Consider the following 12,342-nt stretch of genomic DNA (forward strand, 5'->3'; position numbering starts at 1 on the left):
TTGGTTCTCTCAGTATCACACAGGTGCTTTCACTCTGAATGTATAGTTGACAGCTCAGGACCACTTTGACCAGACGGCTGTTAGTTTCGACCACCCACCTTCTATTCTCACGTCCGCCCCGGGGGTCCCACAGTGGTGCAGTTTGTCACCCAATTAAACTGCACATACACACACATTTACGCATGCCCACCCGCCCGCACACACACACACACACACACACACACACACACACACACACACACACACACACACACACACACACACACACACACACACACACACACACACACACACACACACACACACACACACACACACACGCACACACACAGAGAAACGAATGCACAACACTGACTATTTTACATAAGCAGACATCTGCACGTTTAAAAATACACATGGGCAATACAGTATACATATCCCAAAAGGTATAATAGATATAGATACACTCAAAGGAAAACATGCACGCACACTTTCCTTAACCCTTTTACAGTAAATGAATGCAACCGTAAAATGGCAGTCAATCTATTTTGTGGCTCATGGTAAGAGCAACACCAGCTAAGCTCTCAAGTGTGTTGTGGGACCATCATTTTAAAACAAATGATCATCACTCCCAACAAGGTCATATTTTGCTGTGATGTGGGCTGAGAGGTCACATTCTATTTTCAAACAACGGCTTACATTGTCACACAACTGCACAGCAATTGTTCCAAATAGAAAAGATCTGAATGATTCAGCGTGTTCTTTAGCGATTAGCACCGTGGTTGTGTGAAATGTTCCATGGCGTCACTGAAACCGAAACCGAAGTTACTCTACAGGTGCAAACTATAAAACAGAAAATCTCTTCTAGCCTCATGAAATAGAGCTCCTACTGTAGAGCTCAGACAATATCTATCCAATAATAACACAGACCCATGCCATGGAGGATCTCCTTTCTACTTTACATGCATTTGGCTGCTGCCGTTATTTCTCATAATCCCCCTTCCTAGTCTTTTTCTTCCAAATGGAAAAAAATTAAGGAGAATAAGCAAGATCCAAGAGGGTTCAGCTGTGTCGTGCAGCAGGGATTAACTCTCAGATATCCCTTGAACTGAAAATAACCAGGCTTGCAAGCTGGCAAAATTGAAGCCTCTGTGTGCTGCACTGATGGTCGGAGAGGCCGAGGCCATAAAACACGTCCACTGTCAGCTCAGAGATGAAGAGACCATGCAGAGGATCAGGCAAATGGCGGCTGTGACATTATATGAATGTGAGACCTTTGAATACCATGGTATGGAATCCTAGGAACATAATTTGGCACCCGGTCTACACACAAACCTCTGACCTCTATGTTTACTCAAGACCATGGAGACAAAATGTTCCCAACACGACCACTTCCTATTTCTTTTCCCCACAACAATTTGAGTTGACTCGTGTCTCTTTTCAGACTCTAAGCTGGACATTTAGGAAGGATGTTTGGTGAATTGACCAAATAAAAGTTATGATCCTGGTATCAAATATCTGTGACTGGTGTAATAGAAAAAATATGGCATCCAATAGCGGAGTGGCTCTAGTTCTTGGATGTCATGTAGCTTGGCCAGTCTATGACTTCAGTCATCTATGATGTCATCACTATGAAGTCAGTATTATGACATATTTGGGAAAGGGTTCATTCAGCCCGATTGGACTGCCATTGACTTCCAAAATAAGATTGAAGTTTAAAAAAGGTAAATATAAAAAAAATATGTAAAACGTGAAAAAAGTACTTCCTTGGCCTACTGGCAGCATGCACAAGAAATGCTTAGATTACAGTAGGTCCGCACAGACAGATACACGCACAGACCACCACACACACAGACCCTCACATACAGTATACAGATGGCTCGCCTCTGAGGAGCCACAGTGTTAAAAACAAGCTCGCCTCTGAGGAGCCACAGTGTTAAAAAAAAAAAAGCTCATTAGCAGGACAGAGCCAACATCTGTGGATGCCAGTTTAACAATAGTCATTAACAAATCAATTTCAATGCCAGAAACCTGTCAGATAACAGATGAACTAATAAAGCCGTCTTCCCTAATAAATCTGTTCCCAATTTCCTTTAAGCATGCTCTTATTCACATTCACCCAAAAAGAGACATTCCATGTGCTCAGCTCACAACAATGTTCAACCCAAAGGGCTAAATGTTGCTTGATGTCAAGAGTGCTTTAATACTCAAGGGTTTCATGCAACATCAAACACCTCAGAAGGGATCTTCCTCAAAGAGCGCTGCACACCATTGTCCACATGGGTATCCAAGATGTTGTGACCCAGGCCCAGCTGCTGACCATTAGACTCAGCTGCTCTTTGTCCCTGGGCAACCCCTCAGTATCACCATCACCACCGGATATGTGGTCCCTGAGTCAGAGTTATGGACTCACGACTTGAATGACCATTTTGGTGACTTCAGACTTGTAAAAACTAAAATTACGTGAGACTTGCATGTCTATGACATGGACTTTAGGTGGATGACAGATTTTTTTGTTTAGCTGCACATACAACTATAATAATGGGTAATGGCCCATATACATTTAGGTGGGTGGAAAACGCAAATGCTCTGCTCTAATTAAAGATAATATCATCATGTCTCTCAAGTTTCTATCCTAAGATCAGAACCTTGCCTTTTACAAAAAAACAACAACCCTGGAATGTTACATTTATGTATTGTATGAGGAATTGATTGTATGTGGGTATGAAATTAATAATGTTAAAACATGCTAGCGTTCGTCCTAGGATATGAGGTAGAACCTGACCCAGTAATGTCAGTGTTGGGGGTTTCGGGAGATAACAGTCCTCTTAGAGGACGCAACTATGGCGAGATTTGTGACCCTCTTGGCACGTAGACGTAAGTCTATCTAACTACCTTCAATATGTTGATCAATGATGTTATGCAACACCTTAAATTGTAAAAACTTAAGATTTACATTACGGGGTTCCATTGAAAAAATCTTAAAAACTTGGCAGCCCTTCATTGACTATGTAGAGGCCAGGCGATGAATGTCCTCCGGTTTATTGTGGTTTAAGATGAGATGTCATAATCTTTCAGCCACCAAAAAAAAGCTAAAACAAAACAACAAAACAGCCTTTGTGTGTTGGTTTTATTTCTGTATTTTTTGTATTCTTATGTTTAAAAGAATATATATATTTTAATTTCTGTATTGTCTGTCTAATGGTGTATTGTAAGGGTGAAGGTTGGGGTGTGGGATTGTGTCTTGTGTGGTGTACACATATTTACAATCATTTGTCATTTATAATCATATACTTAATTTTTTCATCTGGACACCACAGTGATGTCATTGATTTCTGATGTTATGTGTGCCTCTATTTGTTTAATGTCTATTAAAATAATAGCATTAAGACGTGACACCTGAAATGTGAGACTTCACCTGAACATGGTGACTTGGCACTTTACTTGATACTTGCCCTTACGACTCGAAATGTAAGACTTGGGAGTTATACTTATGACTTGCATAACAGTGACTTCGTAACAACTCTGCCTTGAGATGTGTTGGTCACTCCACAGGGCAGCTCCATGTCCACTTACTCACACACAGACACATGCACACGCACACAGGCACTGCATGGGTCCTGTGTAGCAGCTATTAGATCTCACATCTCTCACCAGAATAGTCAAGAGCTTGGCTGCTGGGACAGCTCCGACAGGGGGATCAGGAAACAGGGCGCGCTCTGAGTGCCTGCCATTCTCTGGCCCCCAACTAATGTGTTGCCATCAGATAGCAACTAGAGTAGAAGTCCTGTTGCCGAGCAGATAAACAGTAGTTCAATGTGAGAGTGCCCGTTGGGGGCTGCGTGTGTGAGTATAAACACTAAACAGAGGCTGGCCTCGCACTCTTTGATGGCTGTGATGTGCACATACTGTATCTGTTGCCACGGTGGTTTCTCTGCTGAGTGTCAATTTATGGTGTGACCCTGACCACTGCACTGACCTTATGTTGACCCAAACGCCTTGTTAAAAGTGGTGGGGCAGGCGGCACACTTTCCATAGCATACATCGTTCCATAAGGCCAGGAAGACCAAACTGTGTAAACTGTAAAATCCTTCAGGTTATTTAACTCTGGAGGCGTACAAATATTTGGTTACAAAGGTTACACTCTGAGATAAATTAACTTTATACCATGAACCAATAGCACAAAGTCATCCGTCCTCACCCAGGCAGCGAGTAACCCAAGAATAGGGTTAAGTTGGCAACTGCTCCAACACACCTATCAGCACGCTTCCAGGATCTGACCGAGAAGATAATACACCCATCAATCAAAGTGACGTGAACACGGGGCGCTACCACGCCAACAATTTCAGAGCAGTCTGATTGACAGCCACCATTATTCTCATCCACGTCTATCGATCAGAGACTCATCAGTTACAGACCTTCCGGTCTCCTATTCTTCATTTCACTCTTCATTCTTTGTGAATTAATTCAGTGGATTGGCCCTAGCCAGCCTGCCATTGCTCACTGCCCCGCCGACACCTTCCTAAAAATAGTGCCCACTAAACCCTACAAGTCCCATCTGGGAACTACACACAAGGAGGCCTTTTCAAGCAGATCAACTGGGTCAAGCACGAAGGCAAGAACATGAATTTTAAAAAAGGAAATAAAGAACTGCAAAAATGCTGTCAGATTTTATGAGAGCACTTGGACTTGCATCTGAGAAATCTCTTTGTCAGGCTTGAGCATGGATGTAGGGCTTGAGTGGTAGGGATATGGTCCAAGGAAATTTGATATGACACCTCAATGCTACAGTAGTGCCCCCTCCTGGAGTGGATGAGTACAGCTCCTAAAAGGTTTTATAGAGGCTATTCTAATAAGGGCAGCTGAGACGCCCAAATGTTAAACCAGTGAGATCAGGTTTATCATGTTCGTATGAGCACATGGAGAGGCAAATCTTTCCATTTGATACTATAAAGGGTAAAGTTCTAATAGTCTTCAAAAACTTGGTTGTGCAAAGTTTGAGGTTAACAAAAAAATGTCACGGTAATCAAATTTCACAGTAATAAAATGCAATGCAGCATATAAAGAGGAAAATGACATGGGTGCATTAAGTCTAATTTATGCTCCTATGTACAACGCATCTGCGACGTGCTGTGAGCTTGTAGGTCTGCCATTTTTAGTGCGCGACAGCATTGTACAGCGAAGTATACATGAGGATTTACAGGTAGTAAGTCATATGGTTCCATAACCGTCCAGTAGGTTCCGTCATAAATCATATAGTCACACCGCATGACAACTTAATCAAATGAGTTACACACTATCACTAAAGCATGCTTTTGCTTTAGGGAGAAGGCGTACATAAATTGTTTGTAATGGACTGCAGCTGGCTTGAAGAACTGACAAGCAAGCTGCTTCATGCAAGTGCCAGAAACACCCCCCCCCTCCTCCTCCCACCAATTGGCCACCAGAATGAATGTGGCGACAGTTTATGTGGGTAGATAGTTCAGCACGGACCTCCTGCTGGGTTTTTGGAAAAGGAGACCCAATCAGGAAAGGACAGCTGAGGGCAGGTCTTTTGCCTCTATAGTATCTTCAGAATGTTGGGCCCCTCTGGAACCATTGCTAAATCGGTTTTCTGGTGGTTAGGTTGCCCTCCGTCTCTAATGCAGCAGTCGATGGGATAGACAATCTAAATACCTTTAGCCGAGCCCAAAAGCCTCGTGGGTAAACACGTCAAACACGAGTCAATGTTCAATCCCATTTCCCAACTGTCCTACTTTATCAAATGAGTCACGCACTAAGTTCAATTTCTCTGTTTTATGAATGACCGGAGACTAAGAATCACAGTGAGCTCAACAAAAACATCCTATTCTGAACACCTGTGACTCTCTCTCTCCATTCCCAACAACAGTAAAAAAAAGAAAAGAAAAAGAAAGTAGAAATTCGAATGAAATCTCGGTGCCTGTGCACTGCTGGATGTCTGTGTGTCTCTGAGTCCGTGCGACCGGGCATGCTCAAACATTCGGTGCGCGGCCCCCGCGAGGGCGGCTTGGAGCGGAGGCGGTCCTCGCTCTGAGTAGCGCTCCAACCTTTTTATAAACCAGCTCCGCGCTCACGTCAAAATCGCGTCGCTCCGCTCCGCTCACATGCTCCGATTCCCAGCGACCATCATCCTCAAATCGATTGACGACAAACAGATGAGACCACAGATTAATTGGACAGCTTTGTCTTTAATCAGACTCAAGATACTCCCGTTGACCCTTAAACACACATCAAAATATTTATAGCATATACACGCGCCAGCATTTTCAAATACATAATGAGTCTGTGGAATTTCGATGCAAGTGACAGCAAACTGAATCATGCTTGCACAGGTTTAGGGAAAAAAAACTGCATAAGGTAGTGGGGGAGAAACCCCCCTAGTTTACATTCTATTTCCAACATTAACACATGATGACTGGATCTGTTTGGTGGGCATTGTCTGGGAATCAGAAGGTTCTCAGTTCTATCACCACTCCTCCTTTCATCATCTCAAAGGGTCCTTGGAGATGATGCAGGTAGGTGCCTTGTATGGCTGCCTCTGCCGTCGGTGTGTGTATGTCTGTGTGAACGGGGGAATGCATACATTGTAAAGCGCTTTGGAAAAAGTCGCAATATAAATGGAAACCATTTATCTCCCACTTGATCGTAGTTTTAATCCGAGTTGGGGTATTCTCCTGCAGGTTTTTTTTCTTTCTTTTTTCTCTCATTTATCATGACATCCACAATCAATCACGATTGAAGAAGGGATGAGTTTCAACAAATGAAGCGAGCACACACAGTAGCAATCCACTGGAACTTCAATTTCATCGGTCAAACGTTTGAGATTTTAAATGGTGCACATGGTACAAAAAAAAAACGGGTAGCTTTACACAGACCAGGTTGCAACAGATATGTATTAACTGGACTTAGAAAAAGGCCATCTCAGAGCAGAGTTGCCTCAATGTCGACTCCCTTTCATATCAGCTCTATTCCACAGACCCCCTCCCTCGTTTGTCAAACACACAGGTTTCATTTACATTATTCACATAGAACACTGTACCCAGTCGTTACATTTCTCTTCGAGTTAAATAACTAAATGTAAGAACAGTAGAAGAGCCCACTCAATTCATTTTTTCCCAGCTTCGTCATAATAACAGTTACAGTAACTGTCCAATAGTGTACTCGTGTCCTCTTCCATTCAGCTGTAATGGGTTTGTACAAAGGATGGTAGTGTGCCGTCTTAAGGTGCATGGAACTGCTGCCATGATAATCTTCACGCACAGTATGTTATCACTGGTATGCCGTGCACATGGCAGGTGTCAATGTCTTTCGTCCTGTTTTGTGTTTTGCTTGCCTATTGTTGCTGATTGCAGAGTTGCTTCTTCTTTTGCAGCTTATTTTTTTCAGTCCCTTTTTTTGGGGGTGGTGAAAGTTCTAGAAAGCAGTCAGTGATAGTTTGGCACAGGTCACACAGGGGCTGTGGGTGTTGGTCTACCCCCAATGCGAGCATCGGCTGTACCTGGGATGGTCGTGGAGATGGGGGGGGGGGGGGGGTGATGCTCATCGTCCTCACTGGAATGACCTGGGACATCTCACAGGACCTCTAGGGAAGAAACACGGCGCACGTAGGGGTTAGGGGTCAGGCATTTCTTGTCGACACTCAACATCAGCCACCACGTAACAAAAACACAGACAAAATGCCGTCTGGCCATTGCATTGAGTCATATTGGAGGCCACCCTTGTTGACCTGAGTAATGTCATAGCCTCGTAAACCTCTGACCCAGTGACAATACTAAGCTCCAAAGGTCTTTGGAACGTTGCCACGGGCAGGAACCCATAAACCTTCACTTGTTTGTGTAAGGAAAACAAAACGCTGCCTTATCAGACAACAGGCACTCGTAGGGAAAAATCCCTGCGAGGATTCCTACCAGGATTACAAAGCTACAGTGAGAAATAATCCAACATGGTGAATCGGCAGGTGATTGATGCAGCACCCGAATTTTGACTGACAGCAACACATGTTAGCCAGTCTACGGGGTGAGGGCAGGGGGGTTCAGTGTCATTATACGTATCAACATTCGTATTAGCCCTGACGGTATGCTTCAAAATAACATCCACCTTCTCCCCTTATCCCCTTATCGTCAGCAAATCAGATCATTCAAGTCGGTTTCAAGATAAAACCATGATCATGTGCCAAGAGTGTGAAGTTCCCAGACATAGTTACTATGATGGCATATGATCCACTGGAATGTTCATGTATTCAGTGACTGAGGCAAGGTGGAGAGGAGCGAAACTACATTTGTGATGTTTGTTTTGTGTGATTTTAGCTGAGACAACGGCGGAGGTTGTGACATGGCAGGGCCATCCCCAGTTTGCTTTAGATATTATTTATGACCAGTGACCTGTCTGCAGGCTGGCAGGTGAGGGCTGAACCCTGGCAATAAGAGAGAGAACGGGTGAGACGGGTAGCGCTGCTGATGTCATGGCAAGGGTGGCAAGGAGGGGCGGGCTGTGTGGGCTGCATAACTGTGACGGAGTCCTGTTTCTATCCACTGGCAGACCAACACCTGTGGATATGGGCCTCCTCCTCACCGCCTTGGCTTCCACCATTCGAGGAATTTGACACTGGGCGCGGGGCCCACGTCAGCGGGGCCGCTGAGTAAAAGCTGTCATCGGTGTCAAAAGATACCGACTACCCCCTTCTCTCCTCTCCATTCCTTCCTGGCACTTTTTTTCTGCCATGTTTCCTGCCATCTTTGCTCTATAGTCCCTCTGGGAGTGACAGATCAGTTCTCTCACTTCATTCCCCAGCCTCGCATGTCTCTCTCTCCAGGGGGGTACTCCCGTACACAAGTGATAACCGGCATCCGAGACGGGAATTACACCCCACAGTTGAGCTTGGCAGGGTTTCTATTTGGATTAACCAATGGCGCCTCACCCTGCGATTTTTATATAGCGCAAACCGTGCTGCTAGCCTGCTAATATGAAAAGTCAAATGATAAACCAGATGGGCTCATTACTCTCGTTGTAAATGAACCAAGGCTGTGCTGCGAAAAGGGTCAATAAATTACTGGTTTTCTTCTGCTGGAAGACCAATTGGTTCAATACAGCAGTGGTTTTCAAACCTTTTGTGCTCAATACAAGGCACACCAATGGGCAACTACAAACTCACAATGTGTTTATAGAGTGGCTATTTTTGGGCATTACCTAAAAAATATGAATTTCAATTGAAAGAGTTCCTCAATAATGAATGACATGCCTAAAATAGGGACACCAGGTTGAGAAGTGGTTCAAATATATAAAATGTGTCTCTGTAATGGGAAACAAAGTACTGATAGTAAATTATTCATAATAATAAATGATAACAAAATCCCACAGTACTCCAAAACTTGTCTCATGGCACACTGTTTGGGAACCACTGCAATACAGTATACAGTCACAAGCTATATTATAGCTGGAGTTGAGGTGAGACTCGGATGACACAGCAGTTATTTTTGTTTTTGTTAAGCCTCTTTCACACATGCACTGTATTATATTATAAGTTTCCCAGACTTTATACGGTGTGGCTGTATGCATGAAAACAAGTGTCCGACTCAGTCTAGGACCTGACATGCAACAGAATTTATGTTGCCAGCTCCCTTGAGTTAAGTCGGGGTAATGCCTGATTGCGCCCAAACGGTTCAACGTGTGAATGGACGCGGTGATTGTCCAATGAATTTACATTTAGCGAGTGGACGTGTTGATGTCGCTTCTATTGTTGACGAGTGAGGAGTCTCCCCTCCTCCTGAGGAGAGGCATAACTGAAAACCAGTTTAATCATTCTGATTTTTATTAGCGTTTGAGTTGGAAATATTCACAAATCGAACATAAATGTCACTTTACTACTGCAGTAATTATAGACAACGAACTACACCTGACAGTTCCCTGCTTAGTGCGCCTGTACAGACCAATGTTCTCTGAGTTGAGTTGAGACTCTCCAGACTTTCCAGCTCGTTTTGATGAAATGTCTACATTAGGCCTACTATGGTAGGAAAGATGTCTTGTTCGTTTTGCATGGGTACATCAATGGGAGACCGAATGTCGAGAAATTCAATGTATTGGTCATGTTCTATGGAAGGAAATAAAAAAAGATTTGATCCTCGCATCGCCCCCATTTTCCAGTATTCATATTACAAAGTGGCTTTACTCCGTCTCCTATGTACCTGCAACGTGCTGAGGCTTCATCGGACCTGCTTTTTTCATGAAAGGCTCCTCATTTTCGAAAGCGAGAATTGGCTCGGCAGGCATATCACTCTCCGACTTGTCCCGCCCTCCATTAGTGCTGTTGCCGTGATTGGTTAGCTGGATGATCTCTTCGAAGTGACTGCCATCTCCCTTGGTGGAAAGGCCGTTCTCATGTCTGGCAGGCTGGATGCCATTGACCAGAGGTACGGAGGGGCTGTGGAGGGGAGGTGCAGGGTAGGATGTGGTCAAGACAGGTCTGAAAATCAGTCGTAATACTGTGAGTCATACAGCTATGATCCCATTTAAGAGACTATTTTCTAAATCCACCCTCAGAGGCTTAAAATTCTGGGTAAACACTTTGCAACAAACAAATAAAGTCTAGTGGTAACAATTGTTTATAACCAGCCTGAGCCTTCTGGCTCCTGTGTTTGACTATGAGGTTTGAAAGCATGCAGTTCTCCTGCAGCCTTGATTAGAAGGCGACGCTTTTTATAGCATACAGGATTTATACTGTTCATGGTGGTCTTGCATCAGCACAATCATAGTGTACGAACTAAAACGGAAAAAGCTTTATACTGTACCTTTCTATCTCACCACTCTGTCCATTTTCCATCTTGTTGTCGGACGCGCTGACCTCTGTCTGTGGCTGATAGTCAGCAGATGCTTGAGGAAACGAGGTGAAACAGATGTTAATCAGGTATGAAAGTCTACTGTTCCCCACCGCAATATCCACTGGTGTCATTTCGAGCAATGGTTATTGCTTTTCAACCCGTGGGTCATGAGGGATATTGTGTTTGACTTGACGGAACCCTTGCTTTGTGGTCAATGCAAGACAATGTGAAATGGGTGGGAAAAAAAAGACAGATTTAGAACATGTGATCCAACTTCTTTTAACTAAATGACTGTAATGTAATGGAACTTATTTTTTCTTGTAATCCTTTCTATATGTTGCTCGTTTCATTGTAACTTTCTGAGGTAATATGCTTTTAAAAACTCTTGAGAACGATTGTTCACAATTTGGTTTTCTTTTATAATCATGCAAAATGCTGATTATGAACTACATTAAGCTAATGAACACAGGAATAAGCACCCTCCCGCCTACCCGTTCCTCTCATTGCTGCACCATCAACCACATAGTATGACTCACACCACCACCGCCAAGCAGCGTGGGATTTAAAACAATGCCCACCCTAGAGCTGAGTCAGGATGAAGTGCAATATACAGAGGCGGGGATGCTGAACTCAGTTTTCCTATATGGGGCATCCTTCCTCTGTGGTTAAACTCCCCCCTGCCCCCGCCTCAACCCAACAAGGGCTGGGGACGTGGCTGTGGATGAGACTGCTCTCCTCTTCCCCTGATTGGAAAGGAGGCACGCCTGCCAATTGCCTCTAGCCTCTGCGACCACATCAGTGGTGGGGCTAATGGCTTCCACCATGCTTGGGGAGCACGCCACAAACACCCACATATCTCTCTGACCACACAGATCCATATGGTTCCCCTTCGTCTCTCTCATCAACATGAGATGGAAGCTGGGCCGTGGAGTTTACATGATATCTCCTTGTTTAGGGAGTGGACTATATTTATTTCATAATTGGAGGTGATGGGGGTGCGGGTTTAGAAATGGATAATATGTGGGTAGTGAGTGATATTGGGCAGGCAGTCTTATTTCTGTATCTGGAGTCACGCATATTCCTATTTCACAATGGCTCGTGCATTGGAGGCTCTCCCGCTGTGATTTGGCACAAGCAGAGTCTTCCTCTGCAGTCTCAGGGCCTGAATAACAAACAAGGGTCCTATTGTTGTTGAGAGGAACCCCTCAAACTACAGCTGTAAGTGATATGAGGCAGAGATATAATCTAATAGGCAGCTTTATTGAAAACATTCTGATGTGAATCCGACTCAGATGGCTGGCTCAAACAACAAAAGCACACCAAATACGTGTTGTTGTTTTTCTCTTAGTTTTTTAACCACATTATTCCTGGTATCCCTACTGGGCATGTCATTGTAGGCAATGTTTTTATTTTATTTTTTAAGTGTCCGGGTGGCACAGGGGTAAAGTTACTGCCAACCACCATGGAGTCTGGGTTAAGAATCCTCGCCGTATTCATAGGTGGGGAGGGTGATCTCTGTTGCTATTTC

The 12,342-nt window shown here is 44.1% G+C and overlaps 1 protein-coding gene across 4 annotated transcripts in view; it reads right to left on the reverse strand.

Annotated features, from left to right (window-relative positions):
- Positions 1-6,168: 6,168 nt before the first annotated feature.
- The window catches only part of map7d1a (MAP7 domain containing 1a), a 54,036-nt gene continuing 47,862 nt past the window's right edge, over positions 6,169-12,342 (reverse strand). For all 4 annotated transcript variants that reach the window (XM_084052002.1, XM_084052000.1, XM_084052001.1 and 1 more), the window contains 3 exons: positions 10,785-10,866; positions 10,182-10,417; positions 6,169-7,582 (listed from right to left, as the gene is read on the reverse strand). In XM_084052002.1, coding sequence (XP_083908128.1) covers positions 7,572-7,582; positions 10,182-10,417; positions 10,785-10,866 — 329 coding nt within the window. In that variant the 3' untranslated portion in view covers positions 6,169-7,571. The remainder of the gene's footprint in view (positions 7,583-10,181; positions 10,418-10,784; positions 10,867-12,342) is intronic.

The sequence above is a fragment of the Gymnoscopelus microlampas genome, assembly GCF_963454915.1.
Source record: "Gymnoscopelus microlampas genome assembly, chromosome: 3".
NCBI classification, from domain to species: Eukaryota; Metazoa; Chordata; class Actinopteri; order Myctophiformes; family Myctophidae; genus Gymnoscopelus; species Gymnoscopelus microlampas.